The 16,817-nt window shown below is 45.0% G+C and overlaps 1 protein-coding gene across 1 annotated transcript; it reads left to right on the top strand.

The window, feature by feature from the left end:
• The first annotated feature begins 390 nt into the window (after nucleotides 1–390).
• LOC129718017 (26S proteasome regulatory subunit 4) lies at nucleotides 391–2,078 on the top strand. The gene is made up of 2 exons (XM_055668393.1): nucleotides 391–530; nucleotides 705–2,078. Exons 1-2 carry the CDS (start codon nucleotides 528–530, stop codon nucleotides 2,016–2,018), a joined length of 1,317 nt encoding a protein of 438 aa, XP_055524368.1. The 5' UTR covers nucleotides 391–527; the 3' UTR covers nucleotides 2,019–2,078.
• The last annotated feature ends 14,739 nt before the right edge of the window (nucleotides 2,079–16,817 follow it).

The following is a 16,817-nucleotide window of genomic DNA, read 5'->3' as shown; positions in this document are numbered from 1 at the left end:
CATGAATAGAAAATTTCAAGAAAGAATATGGACGAAAAAAGGGGCAAAAATAGTTATTTTAGATTGAGCTCCAAATAGTTAACAAACACATTTTAAAGACGAAAAAAAAAGAATATTCTCCATGAGTTGAGCAGCTTTTTTGCCTGAAACATTGCCTGAACCAACATCCCGCATCAGGAGTGTTTATCTTGCTTCTGAAAGTTACAATGAAATGCCCATTTTTATAGTTAAACTCAAGCACAATCGCTACGAACGGCATTTATAATGGAAGATCAAAATAATGTATTCTCTGTTAACGTATGCCACTTACGCCCTTTCGCTGCTTCACAAGCGAATTTCCAAAAGCAAACGTCAAACTGATTTTTCGTACTGTGTAAGCGATGATTACGTTCCCGTTCGTTGAGCTCAGCCACAGGGATTGTCAGTTGTTGACAGTCATCCATCCATCGAATTCTGCTTCGCGTTCCAAAATCATAAGAAAAGTCGCTCATTTGTGTCGTTGATTGCGTTGAATTTGTCAACCTAAAATGGTAGGTATTGTGTAAAAAACTTCATTAAGCAATAACAGTGTGAAAAATTATTGAAATCCAAGCTCCGAAAGCTAAAATAGTGATAATGTCGGTGTAAACTTTCTACTCCATTAGAGGGGTTATGTTATGCCACCGAAAACAGACAGTCATTGTCATTGCTCCTTTCTTCAACAGGGACAAAACCAGTCGGCCGGAAGCGGCGGAGACAAGAAGGATGACAAAGATAAGAAGAAAAAGTACGAACCACCGATCCCGACCCGGGTCGGTAAGAAAAAGCGCAAGGCTAAGGGTCCGGATGCGGCCATGAAGCTGCCCCTGGTAACACCGCATACTCGGTGCCGTTTGAAGCTGCTGAAGTTGGAACGAATCAAGGACTATCTGCTGATGGAGGAGGAATTTATTCGTAACCAGGAGCGTCTTAAGCCCCAGGATGAAAAGAATGAAGAGGAACGTTCCAAGGTCGACGATCTGAGAGGAACTCCGATGTCGGTTGGAAACTTGGAGGAAATTATTGACGATAATCATGCAATCGTTTCGACGTCCGTGGGTAGTGAGCATTACGTGAGCATCCTTTCGTTTGTCGATAAGGATCAACTCGAGCCTGGGTGCTCGGTTCTGTTGAATCACAAAGTGCACGCCGTTGTTGGTGTTCTCGGGGACGATACGGACCCTATGGTGACCGTAATGAAACTCGAGAAAGCACCACAGGAAACGTATGCTGATATTGGTGGATTGGATACGCAAATTCAGGAAATCAAAGAGTCTGTTGAGTTGCCGCTTACCCATCCAGAATATTATGAAGAGATGGGTATTAAGCCACCGAAAGGTGTCATCCTGTACGGACCTCCAGGAACGGGAAAAACTCTTCTGGCCAAGGCTGTAGCCAATCAAACTTCAGCCACTTTCCTGCGCGTTGTCGGTTCTGAACTGATTCAAAAATATTTGGGAGATGGGCCGAAGTTGGTCCGCGAGCTTTTCCGTGTTGCGGAGGAACACGCGCCGTCTATAGTTTTTATTGATGAAATTGATGCTGTCGGTACGAAACGCTACGATTCCAATTCTGGTGGAGAACGGGAAATCCAAAGAACTATGCTGGAGCTTCTAAATCAACTGGATGGTTTCGATTCACGTGGGGATGTGAAAGTTATTATGGCAACCAATCGTATAGAAACTTTGGATCCTGCACTGATTCGGCCAGGCCGGATTGATCGTAAAATTGAGTTCCCACTGCCGGACGAGAAGACGAAGCGGCGTATCTTTAATATTCACACCGCCAGGATGACCCTGGCGGAGGATGTGAATTTGTCGGAGTTGATTATGGCCAAGGATGATCTGTCGGGTGCCGATATTAAGGCCATCTGTACCGAGGCGGGACTGATGGCGCTTCGCGAGCGCAGGATGAAGGTTACGAATGAAGACTTTAAGAAATCGAAGGAAAGTGTTCTCTATCGCAAGAAGGAGGGTACACCGGAAGGTTTATACTTGTAATTTGTAGGCATGGCGTCTTTGTGTGATCAGTATGAATCAATAAAATTCTCTGAAAATGTACCTCACTGAGTTTAAACAGGACGGAACCAAACATCGATCTTATTTATAATTAAACGCTTTCGCTTTCTTCAACCGCTTATTAAGTTCAAAATATGCACTTGAGGCACTCAGTATTTAATGCTTAAAATTTTAGCGATGCGCTGAGGTAGACTTTCTACCTCGCTTTTTAGTCTTATGTATTGCTCTGCGGTCGTCTCGAATGTTCTGTCCACGTCATTGGTAAAGCACATAATTTGACTAAATCAGTTGAAAATTGTGCCTCGCATATTGAACGACGCTCGTCGCATAACACCAGTGCAACGTAAATCAGCGGGCAAGAGAGACCGTCGTCTTGTGGGATTTGAATGAGCCGGATAATCCACCCGAAAATCTCACATTGCATGAAGACGCCGATCAGGGCATTTTAACGGCAAAGACCGCAAGACAATGCCTGGAAAGAACGTGTTGGGGCAGAAACCTGATGGAACTGGAAGGAGAACGGAACGAGAAGGTGGACAGTGCGCTGAAAGTGAAAATGAGGCCCCGAAGAAAAAGAAAAATTTAAAAGGTTAGCTAGAAATAAGAAAGTGGGAGGTAGAAAGCTGGAAATAAAAAAGGTAAACGTACAAAGCAAGCAAGGCTAAGCTGAAGAGCCTGTTCGGAGCTGAAGAGTCGGTAATTGGCCGTGGTAACCGATACCTGCAGATTGTGAAAAACCCTCTAGAAGATCATGTTGCTTTCGCTTGCTTGGGTTGGAATTTCCAAAAATACGTAAATATAAAGTGAAAAAGGTCAAAATGGACCATTTTCCGTGCCCTGCACAAAATTAAACCGTCACCAATCGATTTATTGGCCAATTTTACATAAGAAATGCTATATTTGCCAGCCCAGCGGCTTCTAATTAGTGGGAATTTGAGCTCACTTTTTCCCAGTGTGCGATGTATCTGATGTGCGTTCTTTTCTGGCGGGCATCGATTATTACCGCAAGTTCGTCCCCAACATGCACATGCTATGCTACCCGCTCGACAACCTTCTTAAGTCGGATATCAAGTTCCACTGGAGTGCTCTCGTCGGATCTTCTTCTCACGCATCACAATCCGAAGCGGGAGATCATCCTTCCTGCGAACGTTTCTTCTATTGGTCTCGGGACTATTATCAGGCGCAGGTTCCCCGATGGCACCATCAAGGTCGTTCAACAAGCATCTCGGGCACTACGACTTCGAAATTGAGGATGTTTCCACCGAGAATTCGGTAACGCGGACGGGCTCTCCTAATCAATCAGCACGTCAGGCCTGACGAAGACTATGCCATCGCAAGCCTCATTCGAGAAGAGGATCTCCCACTCAGCCAAGTCCACTGCTACATCCAGAACGGCTGGCCCAGTCACAATTCGAGGGGTCAGAGTTTCGTCGGTTCAATCTCGCAAAGTATCGCTCTCTGTGGTGAATGGGTGCATCATATTTGCCGAACGATTCATCATCCCGTCGCTGCATAGGAAGCGGTGCCTCTAAAAGCTACATCGTGGTCTTCCCGGTATGCAGCGTATGAAGGCCATCGCTCGAAGCTATGTCTACTGGCCCTGCATGGATACCGCCATCACCAAATTCGTTGAGGCATGTCACCATTGTGCAACCGTAGCCCAGATCGACCACTCAGTGGTAACGCGTCCAATCGAAAGCGACTTTTTCTTAGTCGTTATTGTTTCGTTCTCAGGCAGGCCCCGCCCAGGGTAGTTCGAACGACCAGTATCACCACCGCAGCGACTTGTAGTGTTCTGCGCGGTTTATTCGCTCGGCTGGGTATGCCGGGAACTCTAGTAAGCGATAACGGTACCCAGTACGCCAGCACGCTATTCGCCAGTTTCTGAGCTTTCAACGGCATTAAGAACCTCCCAAAAGACCCGATCCATCCACAAACGAATGGCCAAGTGGAAAGATTCGTGGACACCTTTAAGCGGGCCGTCAAGAAAATCCGAGAGGGGAGTGGATCCATCCAAGAAGCCCAACCGGTCCCTGCCGGATCAGAAGTCGCCATCTGAGTTCATGTTTGGTCGCAAAATCCGGACGTGTTCCGAGCTTCTGCGTCCACTGTCGGTACGCGCCTGCTCCAGTACCAATGAACGACGCTTGTAAAAAAACCGAGTACCTTTGACAATAACAACCACGTACACGCTAAGTTCTATGGTCGAAATCGTTAGAAGGGGGCTGCCGGTGTCGTCATCGAGAAGATCGGAGATGTGATGTATAACGTATGAGTCGAGGATCACCGAATGCTACACTCACATGTCACCCAACTTCGAAGACGCTCTGCTGCTGACATGATGTCGAAACAATCCGCTGAACATGCCGCGTCGAATCAGCATTCACTCTCGTTCGACGTACTGTTGGGTTCCTGGGATCTTCCAAACTATCGCCAGGTACGCCGTCATTGTGGCCGGCTACACCTACGTCATCGCGCCGTAGTTCAGACCAAACTGTGCAAGGTCTCGGGCCGACTAGGGCAATGTCATTCGGTCCCGTCACGAGGTCTCTGCCGTTATTCCGACTGGTTCATCGTCATCAACAAAATCGCCTGGGTTCAAGTCCGCTATAGAAGTGAAGGAGTCCTAGGCGCTCTCTAAATTTTCGAAGACTGCCGCTGAGTTTCGACTCGTACCACCTCTGTTAAGGGGTCGGCACAAAAATCAGTAAGTACTCGAGTGCTTCCTTTAAAATTTCAATGAAGTTCCGAGCTTACAATCGTTTGTTCGTTTTCGTCACCTGATTTCTACGATTCTTCGTTCGTTGCTAGCTTGTTTTTCCTGGTGCAAGCTCGCGAGGCCCGCAGCCAACTCCTCTGTCTTGGAGAAGAACCAACGTGGTACCGCTGTTTTAAGTCCCGACCACCTGGACTTTTGGCTTTGGTATATAAAGTGCTTGGTGCACTAATAAGACGATGGTAGCTGAGCGGCTCTTCGCGTGAAGAACAGACGCTGTTTGGAGCCACTCCTAACGTGAAGGCCAGTCGCTCGAATTAGCTCCCGAAAGGAGTCCCCTTTCTCTGTCGTGCATACGACAAGAGGTTCCACCAGAGTTGGTTACCCGATCTTCCCTAATGTTATTGCAGACAAAGTGGAATGAAAGACAAAAAAGCGCTAAGACGCGAGTGTAATTCAGAAAAAAAAGACGATTATTTGTGCCGTGTCAAATAAACGATAGATGAATAAAAAAAAGGTTAACGAAATACTTTTTGTAGGCTGCTTATGGTATGAAAATTTAAAAAAATGAAACATTTGTTCCAGATATCAGTGGCAATCTCCCAGCTGGTCTCGAAGTACGATGCTGGCCTAAGAAGCCAGTCGTCGTATGTTTGAGTCCCGGCTCGGGAGAGACTGTTAGTGTCAGTAGGATCGTAGCGCTAGCCCCGCAATTGTCCTGTACAACTAACAGTCGGTTGCGAAGTCTGTGTATAGTAAAACAGAAGGTCGAGTTCCGATACGGAATGTAGCTCCAAGGCTTTGCTTTTATCAGTGGCAAGATTTCTAGCCCAAAACGCATAGAAAGCTCTATTTTTGTTTTGCCCCTTACTTCAGCAGTCTAGAGCCGTGGTGGCTCATGTTAAATCAAGAACTTTCCTCCATTCTCCTGCGCTACTCGTCGCCAGTTTCCTAGACGTCTCGATACTCGCAAATCCGTTTCAACCTGGTCAAGCCATCTAGCACTTAGGGCCCCTCTATTCCTGGTGCCTGTGAGGTCCTTGAAGAGAACCGATTTTACCGCACTGTTGTCCAGCATCCTCGCGTCATGCAGCTCATGGTTCATACGCCTACACCACTCTCCGCTTTCGGTTTGTACTTCACCAAATATTGTCCGCAACACTATCCGTTCAAATACGGCCAGTGCGCGCATGTCCTCCGTGAACAGCGTCACGGTTTCGAGTCCATAGAGAACTACGGGTCTAATTAGGGTTTCGTGTGGCGGCGCATGCTCCTGGATCGAAGCGTCCTACCAAGGGTGAAGTAGGCTCGATTCCCAGCTTGAATACGTCGTTGAACCTCCTTACTTGTGTTATTGTCGTTGGCTACCAGAGATCCCAAGTATACGAACTCCTCTACCACTTCGAGTGCTTTCGAGCCTCTTCCTTTCATATACTTGGTTTACGACGCAATTATTTCTAGTCCAACTCTTCTAGCTTCCACTTTTAGTCTGGCGTAGATTGTCTCCGCCGTCGCTGAGTTTCTCGTAATAATGTCAAAGTCGTCTGCGAAGCCTATGAGTTGACTACCTTTGCTGAAAATCATGCCTCTCGTTTCAATGCCCGCTCATCGGATTACACCCTAAAAGGCAATGTTGAACAACGTGCAGGATAATCCATCTCATTGTCTCAACCATCTGCGCGCTTCGAAGGGACTCGAGAGTATCCCCGACACACAGATGTAACTCATCATTCGGTTTAAGGTAGCTTTGATAAGTCGTGTCAGTTCATGCGGAAAACCGTAGTCGTGCATTTTTTGCCATAGCTGGTCTCGATCGACTGTATCATACATATCATACAGCCTTGAAGTCCACGAAAACATGATGTGTGGGCACGTTGTACTCCCGACATTCCTGAAGGATCTGCCGGAGAGTGTAAATTTGATCCGTAGTAGCGCATGCTTGTGTGAAACCCGCTTGGTACTGCCCTACGAGTTCTTTCGCTAAAAGAGGTAGACGGCGGAGTAGAATCTCGGAGAGAACTTTTAGGCAGCATTGATCAGCGTTATGCCGCGGTAGTTACTGCATTGTAGCCGATCGCTCTTTTTATAGATGGGGCATAAAATTCCTTCCATCTATTCCTCCGGTAGTCTCTCTTCCTCCCAAATCCTAGAGATTACCCATTGGAGTGCCGTTGCTAGTGTTTTTTGACGTTGACTAACGTCTATACAGAAGTTAGGCCCTTGAATTTGAAAATCTAGTAATTCAACCAGGGAAAACCAGGGAAAAGTGGTCAGGTTTTGAGCGCTTATTTTGCAGTCATCTATAATCAGGTTTTCGAGGTTTTGGCATCAATCGATCAGAAATTCTTTTACCGGTAAATTTATGTAACAAAAACAAACTATTTTTTGAGATACACTATTGAAAAATTGGTAATCAATATCGATTGTCTAAATCATACCGCGCAGCCAATCACTACCTCTCTTCCCAAGCACAGTCGACACTAACGGATACATTCGATCTGACTTTGTTGTTATTGTTGTTGTCACTTTCTGTTTCCGGTGTTTATGCTGCTGCTAGCGGAAAAAACTTTGCAAATATGCATCTTTTTGTTGGTGTTGATTTTACGACAGCGGCCGGCGCCCCATCATTTTGATTCCAAAACTGCACCAGTGGACATGTGGACGCTAGGTGATAGCAGCTGAAAGGAGGAAAGACAAAAGAGTTCCGGTCATTTCGTGCCGGTTTCACCCGTTATGCTGGTGGCTGTTAGTAATAAATGGCACTGCAAAATACTAAAATGGCTGGAATTCTGGACGGACTAACCAAAAACAAGGATATATCCGGCACCTGGCCCCTTTTGGTGCCTCGAAATTTTGTTACAGAAGCGGCTAATTGAATTTTTTGCTTAACCAAATGCTGCTGCTAGCGGAAAAATCCATGCAAAAATGCATGTTTGTGTTGGTGTTAATATTACGACAGCGGCCGGCGCAGCTTTCAAGAAAAAGTTTTCCTTACCATTCCATCATCTATGTAGCCCCTCCTTCTTTCTAATTATCTGACGAAGCCTTGGTATAAAACGTACCGTTCGAACATTCAGCCCATCAGTTTCATTACTAAACCGTACCGGCTACATACGGACGCTATCTTGAAAGAATTCTGGACGGACTAACCAAAAACAAGGATATATTCGGCACCTGGCCCCTTTTGGTGCCTCGAAATTGTATAATAGAAGCGGCTAATTGAATTTTCTGTTGAATGAATGTTTGTGTTAGTGTTAATATTACGACAGCGGCCGGCGCAGCTTTCAAGAAACATTTGTCTCTACCATTATGTAGCCCCTCCTTCTTTCTTATTATCTGACGAAGCCTTAATATAAAAAGCATCGTTCGAACATTTCACCCAATCAGTTTCATTACTAAACCGTACCGGTTACATACGGACGCTATCTTGAAAGAATTGTGGACGGACTAACCAAAAACAAGGATATATTCGGCACCTGGCCCCTTTTGGTGCCTCGAAATTGTATAATAGAAGCGGTTAATTGAATTTTCTGTTTTACAAAATGCTGCTGCTGGCGGAAAAAACCTTGCAAAAATGCATGTTTGTGTTGGTGTTAATATTACGACAGCGGCCGGCGCAGCTTTCAAGAAACATTTGTCTCTACCATTTCATCATCTATGTAGCCCCTCCTTCTTTCTAATTATCTAACGAAGCCTTGGTATAAAAGGTATCGTTCGAACATTTCAGCCCATCAGTTTCATAACTAAACCGTACCGGTTACATACGGACGCTATCTTGAAAGAATTCTGGACGGACTAACCAGAAAACAAGGATATATTCGGCAACTGGCCCCTTTTGGTGCCTCGAAATTGTGTAATAGAAGCGGCTAATTGAATTTTCTGTTTTACAAAATGCTGCTGCTGGCGGATAAAACCTTGCAAATATGCTTCTCTTTGTTGGTGTTAATTTTACGACAGCGGCTGGCGCCCCATCATTTTGATTCCAAAACCGCACCAGTGACATGTAACGTCTCAGCATTCAGAAATGCACTGTTAGATAAAATTGCAACAAATACTGGAGTTGCAATTCCCTCTACTATTTGTTTTAATGGAATATAAGAATACGGTAGTCAACGTCATGCGGTCGTGTCTTGAATACCACCCTTCTACTATTTTTCATGTTTATAGAGCTCTGCCGGTAGCCTGTCCTTATCGGCGGCTCAGTTGTTCTTGACTTGAGTGACCTAATTTCCCGTTTGATCTCCAGGATATCGGGAACTGGGACACTACTGTCGTTTGTAGGCGCTCCTTTCTCCGCAGAATCGTGATCAACTCGTTTTGAGCTCGATGCTTAGATAGTTTTTCAAGGCTCTTTTCTTCCTCTCCATCGCTTGCTGGCATTCCCCGTCAAGCCAGTCATTGTGTCGACTCGACGTTACAGCCCTAGTGCCGTGGTTACGGCCTCTCCAATGGCCGAGCGTTACTTCCCCCATCCATCGTCGAGAGTCAAAGCACAAAATTCTTCCGTGGAAGGTAGTGCCTCATCGAGTAAGCGCGCGTAGTTCTCGGCAGCCTGCGGGTTGGTCAACTGCCGGATGTTCGGAGAGGACGGTTCTGACGTTTGTAAAATACCGTGGATAGTTTTAAGCGCACGTGTGCTGCTACTAGGGAGTGGTCTGAGGCGGTATCCGCACCCCGGAGGGAGCGTTTGTTTGTAATGTTTGAGAAAAATAGGCCATCAGTGAGAACGTGGTCAATTTGATTTGTTGTTCGGTGGTAAAATGATTTCCAGGTGGCTTTGTGTATATCTTTGCGTGGAAGGAAGGTGTTTCTAATCACTAGACCTCGGGAAGCTGCGAAATTGATGAGGCCTTATCACCGGTCTGTACATTGTTCCCCTACCAACCTGGACTTTCATATCCCCGATTACGATCTTGATGTCCCGTGACGAGCAGCCGTCGTATGTTGCCTCCAACTGCGCGTAGAACGATTACTTCTCGTCGTCAGGTCTGTAAAAAATCACTGAATTATTTCGAAATAGCAAGCAAACAACGAATCGGATTTGCTGCAGCGGTTTTTTCCGTATAGCTAAAATTTTAACAGGTGCGTTATCTGGTTATAAATGTAAAACAAACGATTTGAAAACGAATAAATAATTGAGAATAGAGGACTACGTCAAGGCTACCATTTGTAGCTCATAAATCCCCCGAATCATGGAGAGTAAATTTTTTCTGCCGTTAATATACCTAATAATGTTTTTCTCCACACATGTCATTGCCGGTGACGATTCGCTACTTTTTGATTAACCGTTTGCTAACTGCGAAGTCACGGCAAAACGGGGCGCCATACGAGAGTTCTACCTAATTTAATAACTCTCACTAGTCACTAGAACGAACACTAGGAAACAAAAAAATCACAGGAGGGTTGTGTGCAAAGCCACGACCGCAAGGTTGAAGTAGAATACTTTTACAAGAGAGTTAACCCGGCTGCTTGGCATGTCAGTCATTTTTCCTAGTAAATAAATGTTGACCGCTCATTGGCAGTATTGAAAATTCTGTGCAAATGAAGTTGAAGTACTACTCAATTTCAGTTTGCACAGATAAATACGACCTCACTGAACAGGAAAAGTACAAACTCTTTGCGGCGCAAACAAGTTTCAACAGTCAGAGTATATGTACATAGGAATGCAAATGAAGATAATTAACTTTTGGTTAAAGCTCAGAACGATAAAATATTAAATCTTCAATTCATTTGATTGGTTGTCCTAAAAAGAACAGTTTGTTGTTGAAACTAAAAACCGGATATGACGCTGATTGCATCTTTGTGTTACGCCGATAGCGGGCGTTATGGTGAACTTGCGTATGACGAAGGTATCGTATTACTTGTTCTAATAAATGGGAGAAAGAGAAATATTGTAATATTTTGTATACATTTAATTCAAACAATATTACCAAATCGTGGTCAGGCACACTGATAACAAAGTTAAGCCAGCAGAAGTTTTGATTGCCAAAATCCAGAATGCTTGTGTAGTTGCCAAAATAAGGCAGAGCTTCACCGGAGGAAGGCCGAAACCTTCAACCGACAAGGAAGCTCCGATAGCAGAAAAATAGTGGTTTCGCATTCAGGAACGGCATCGTTGTTAGGGATTCTATTCCCTAACCCGGCCGTAGGTTAATGTACAGCTCTACTTGAGGCTGTACATTAACGTATGGCCGGGCGAATCGGTTCGCGCCGCTTTTCGCGTTTAGCCTGGCAGAGGCCTAATGCGCACGGCCAACACAATAGAAAGGTGTTTTCATATTGAAAATTAGACACGGCTTTACTGGAGTAAGTGTTGGCAAATGCATCTACCGCTAATACCGCCGCTATCGTACGAAGGCGCGTCGTTTCATGTGGGGAATAATATCAACAACGAAAATGACGCGCGTCTAAGCACATCTGAACTGTTTCGCAATGCCGCTTCCATTTACTTTCTTATAACATCGGCCTCAGGGAAGTACCGGCTGCACCTACCGCTGAGGCTGTTACCATACTGCTACTGGTACCCAAAGCTATTAACTCTTCAAATTAAGTGTTTTATTTGTCCTCAAAAGAACAATTGTTCAATTCCATACCGGATATAATGCAATCGCATCTCTGTAATATTACCGATAGTAATATTCTTTTGAACAAAATGATCCAACTTTTCCATTAGAGGAAGTGCCGGCTGATTTACGGCAAAAATCTCGTCCGATCGCTCGCGTTGGTGTTCAGTCTGGCAGAGACCTGAGACGTGGTGACCAACCACAGGGCAAGTGATTTGTTTAATTTGAAGGCAGCCACAGGCGCAACCCGCTGCTATCCTCTGTTACTGCTGAGTGCTGAGTGCTGATATTTGCTGCTACTGCTGTAAACGTTGTGGACGGTCCATCCAGCTCACCTTCCGACTAATGAATGTAGCTAGTTTTTCCAGAAACACTCTTTTATAGCCGAAGGGTGCTACGAAATAAGCCACGCCTTTCTTTTCAGTTATACCATTTTCTAATGTTCTTTAGACGAATTATTCCACAATTTGCATTTGATTTTTGTACCCAGCGAATAAACACCGATGGTACTCTCACACACGCAACGATTTAACCCCTAACCGTATTGCGCTTGTAACATCAAGCGATTTCGTTTGCTCGCTGTTGCGTGTTGCATCATGTTGCGACTTGGCAGCTGGGAGACGACGAAATTCTGATTGCTGATTGATCGAAATTCTGATTGCTGATTGATTGAATCGACTTTATATTAGCTCTGCATAGTCGAACTAACTGCTTTTGTGAATGCGTTCTAACAGAGCAGTTTGTTATTCAGAGTCGGTTATGTTGATTGCAGCCTTTGCGCTGCCCCAACAGTGAGGGGTTAACTCAATTAAGTAAAAATGAGACAACTACAACAGAAATTGATTGCATCCTGCACAGAATGTCTGCTTGTGTTGATGCCAGAAAATTATTAACTTCCAATTATTTGTTTATTTGCCTTGAAAAATGCATTTTGCGGTTCAAAATCGGTTGTTGATCACAACCTTTGAGCTGCCCTAACAGTGGGGGAATTAAGATACACGGACAACATGCACTGTGGAATCTATTTCACATTCAGTGAATTAAACGGGCGCGACAGATTTAAATTGCTAGGATCCAACACAGAATGCTTGCTTGCGTTGTCAATAAATTATTAACTTTCAATGACTTGTTTATTTGCCTTGAAATAGGCATTTTGATGTTCAAAATTAGATTTCCTGATGGCAATCTTCATGTTGCCCCAACACGGGGGGAATAATGGCAGTCTGGCGACACACGCTGAGAAGAACCGCGCTGCTCCTGAGACGTGGTGACCAACCACAGGGCTAGTGCTGCTGCTAAGGAAGGACGACTTCTGTCGTCGCTGTCTAGAACTATTATGAGCGGCTTTACGAATAATTTACGAATAAAATTATTTTTATTTCAGTTATTTACGTTTGTATACATTTGTTTTACATTTCAAGTGATTTAGCGAACTGCTGTGCATCTTTAGTTTATGTGTATCATTTCTTTGTTGTTTACATTTAGTTATATATTTAGATTTACGTGAACTTTGCCACTGGTATGTTTTGAGAACAAACTTAACCTAACTAAACCTATTTACAATATTTACATATTTACATTCTGAGGAGGCTCTGATGGTAGTGTTAGTTTTGAGTTGAGCCGTTTACTCGCGGTTTACTCGAGGTTAGTTACAAGCAATTTTATTTATTGGAAGTTGGATGAGGATCACTGGGAAACTAGGTTGCGGATTATTGCATGTTGGGATTGAGATGTTCTCTGGCGGAAAGCCTGAACAACCTTCTGAAACCTAACATCAAGAATATCTACTTCGGCTGTTTCGTGCACAATGTCAGAGGCAGTCCAACGAGGGAGATTCAAAATAAGTTTGAGGATCTTGTTTTGTATTCTCTGTAGTTTGGTTTTGCGTGTTTGAGCGCAGGTTTCCCAAACTGGGAGACCGTATTCAATTATAGGTCTAAAAATTTGTTGAAAGTTAGCAAGCTTATTCTTAATATTCAATTTTGATTTTCGGTTGATAAGAGGGTATAGTTGTTTAATTAGCAGGTTGCATTTTGTTGAAGTTTTGTCTACTTGGGATCTAAAGATAAGTTTACTGTCTAAGGTAAGTCCTAAATAGGCCACTTCTTTAGACCAGTCGATAGTAGAGCCTCCTAACCGAACCTTGACATCATCAGCCGGAACTAGTCGTGTAGATTTGGAGTGGGGGAAAATGATAGCCTGGGTCTTTGCCGCATTGATACAAATTCTCCAACTGTTGAAGTATTCGGCCAGGGCATCCAGGCCTTGTTGAAGTTTTCTTACTAGAGCCCTGATCACGCGACCCTTGTAAATGAGTGCGGTATCATCGGCAAAAAGTGATAGTTTACCTCCACCAGGTAGACCAGGGATGTCTGATGTGAAGATATTGAATAGGATAGGGCCAAGGATACTTCCTTGGGGAACCCCGGCACCAATTGCAAAAGTGTCAGAGCTGATGTTGTTGAGGCTGACCTGGAATGTTCTGGCCGATAGATAGTCCTGTATAATTTTCACCAGGAAGATTGGAAAATTGAATCTCTGCAGCTTACAGACCAGGCCATCATGCCAGACATTGTCGAACGCCTTTTCGACGTCCAGAAATGCCCTGGCAGATGTTTTAGCGACGGCTTTATTCCGCCTGACGATGTCTGCAACACGCACAAGTTGGTGAACGGTGGAGTGGCCCTTGCGGAATCCAAACTGTTCGTTAAGGAATATGTTGTGGGAATCAGCAAAATCCAGCAGCCGGGGTTGTATGAGCTTTTCGAATAGCTTGGATAGAGCAGAGAGGAGGCTTATAGGGCGATAGCTTTTGGGCGAAGTCGGATCTTTACCGGGCTTTAGTATGGGAATTACCTTTGCTATTTTCCAACAACGTGGAAAGTATCCAAGTTCAAAGCATCTGTTGAAGATGGATGCAAGATGTTGGTACAGTGAGTCGCTTAAATGCTTTAGCTCGATGTTGAATATTGCATCAAAGCCAGGCGCCTTCATTTTTTTAGTTTGTTTGATTGTGTTTTTGACCTCGTTCGCCGTCACTCTCTGCTCTTCCGGAAAGATGATTGCGGACTGTTGAACTGTGTGTAGGGTGTTAGACACGATGTCTTCGAGAGGACTTATAACCCTATTGCCTAATTGGTGAGAGCTTAGGAAGTAATTTCCAAGGGCATTTGACTTTTCAGCTGGTGTTAAAAGTTGTCTACCATCAGAGGAGAGAGGAGGGATTGGTTTGGGTTTGTTTTTAAGCACTTTGGTAAGTTTCCAGAAGGGTTTGGAGTAATTGTCTAGACCGCTGACTAATTTGGAGAAGTTACGGTTACGCAACTCATCAACTCTAGCTCTATTTATTTTAGTGAGATTATCAGACGAAATTTTCTTATCTCGTTGACCAGTTCTTTGGTATTGCCTCCGAAAGATATTTCTAAGCCTGGCCAATTTATTAGTGGTGGAATCAAAATCTAAAGATGTCTGATGTTTTCTTCCTGGGCCAAATGAACGGCAGCTTGGATCTCTTCGACAGCCCCATCAATGTCTTCAGTAGTCTCGATCGGCCGATTAAAGTTGACATGTAGATCGACACTCCGTCCGAATGCCAGCCAGTCGACATGGTGGTAGTCCCGACGATTTTGCTGGTGAACCTCGACTCCAGAACCGATACTTAACAGCACCGGATAATGGTCGGAGCTCAGATCCTCGAGTACGGTTGGATGCCCGATGTTGTTGAATACATTGGTGATGAAGATGTCAAGGGTCGAGAAACTGCCTTTGCTGAAGTATGTGGAACTTGTAGGAGCCAGGATGTTGTAGTGACCATGTTGAAAGTCGTCATTCAGGACGATTCCGTTCCGATTGCGGCGCGTGTTGCCCCACACTTCGTGTTTGGCATTGATGTCACCGGCGATAAGGTAGTTGCCGTGTCTCCTCGTCAGCTTTATGATGTCGTACTTGAGAGTTACGTCAGAGCCATCTCGGACGCGGGTTTGCCTCGGACAGTATACCGTGATGCAAGTAAGAGGGCCACTGTTGGTGTTGATTTCGATGCCGATTGCTTCGATAAGTTTGAGCTGGAGGGAAGGAAGCAGCTTGAACTGGATGCCATTCCGTACGGCAATAGCCACTCCTCCACCTGAAGAGTTAGTGCGGTCTAGACGAAGTAGGCGATGGCTCGGGAAGAAGCTCGAAACATCAGGCTTCAGATGGGTTTCTGTCTGGAAGCAGATATCGATGTCGTTAGTTTTGAAGAACTCACCAAGCTCGTAGATTTTGCTCTTGATGGATCGAGCGTTCCAATTTAAGAAGTTTAGGTTAGGTTTATGGCCCATATTTGCCGAGGAATTCAGACACCACCGAGATGGCAGCGTGGATCTGGTCCTGTTTGCACCTACAAGTCATTAGGCGTTGGAAAAGGTTCATTGAGAACTCCTGGATAACCTCTGGTGAGTAAAGGTTAGATTCATCTGCACGGTGGTTTGGTGGAATGGCCCAGGCTCCTGTCAATCCGGGAGGAGGTTGTGATGACAAAGGGGGCGGAATAGATTCAGCAGCAGCTCTCAATCGGTCATGTACCGACGATGTACCAGACGGTGGTTTGTTATTCAGCGGGAGCGGTGTAAGATTTGGAACCACATGGCGCAGTCGCGGAAAATTTTCTTCATTAAAAGCAGGAGCCCTCTTCCTACCAGTTTGCTTCTTTTTGGCAGCATCCTTCCGGATCTTGATGAACTCAGCTCTCTTCGGGCAACTTCGATCGCTACCCTGATGTTGCTGCCCACAGTTTGCACATTTAACTACCGTGTCCGATTCGCAAACGGTGGTGACGTGATTGCCGGCACATTTGTCGCAGCGGGCGTTCATGTTGCAATTTCTGGTACCATGTCCAAATCCAAGACAATTCATACACTGGGTGACATCACGATGACGAGGACGATATGGTTCCCACTCAACGACGAGACTGAAGAGGGCACGAATTTGACGAAGTGCAGCCAGAGTAGTGGAACCCTTTGCAAAATGCACCAGGTACAGCTGGTCACGGTATTCACCAGTTTGGTCCTTTCTCACAATGGTGAAAATTCGCTGAGGCTGAAGGAGTAGGCGTTCCAGTTCCTTCCTGAGCTCGGTTTCCAGCAGACAATTGAGACCTCGAATGATCACTTTCAGGGGTTTGCTACTGGGGATGTCATGTGTATAGAATTGGAATTCACCAGCAGTTAACTCCTGTTTGACTTTGCCGTAATCCAAGAGTGACGAGCACATAATTTTGATGCCCGTACTGCAGAGCTTAAACAGAGGGTAGATCTGCATTCGGGCGAGCTCATCTCGCAGCAAGCCGATTTCAGTTGTTTTTACAAACAGCGGAGGCACCTTCTCCCGAATTTGAACCGGAGCTGAGTCGGTTTGTTCATTAACGGAAAGAACAGAGAACGGGTTGCTTTGTAGCAGCGTTTCGTTGGAATTCTTTGAACCAGGCTGCTTGCGAGCACGTTTGGATTTGTCTTCTGTGGA

The sequence above is a fragment of the Wyeomyia smithii genome, chromosome 1, assembly GCF_029784165.1.
Source record: "Wyeomyia smithii strain HCP4-BCI-WySm-NY-G18 chromosome 1, ASM2978416v1, whole genome shotgun sequence".
In the NCBI taxonomy this organism is placed as follows: Eukaryota; Metazoa; Arthropoda; class Insecta; order Diptera; family Culicidae; genus Wyeomyia; species Wyeomyia smithii.
Note: the sequence above shows the minus strand (reverse complement) of the source record. Positions and strands in the feature narration are given on the sequence as shown.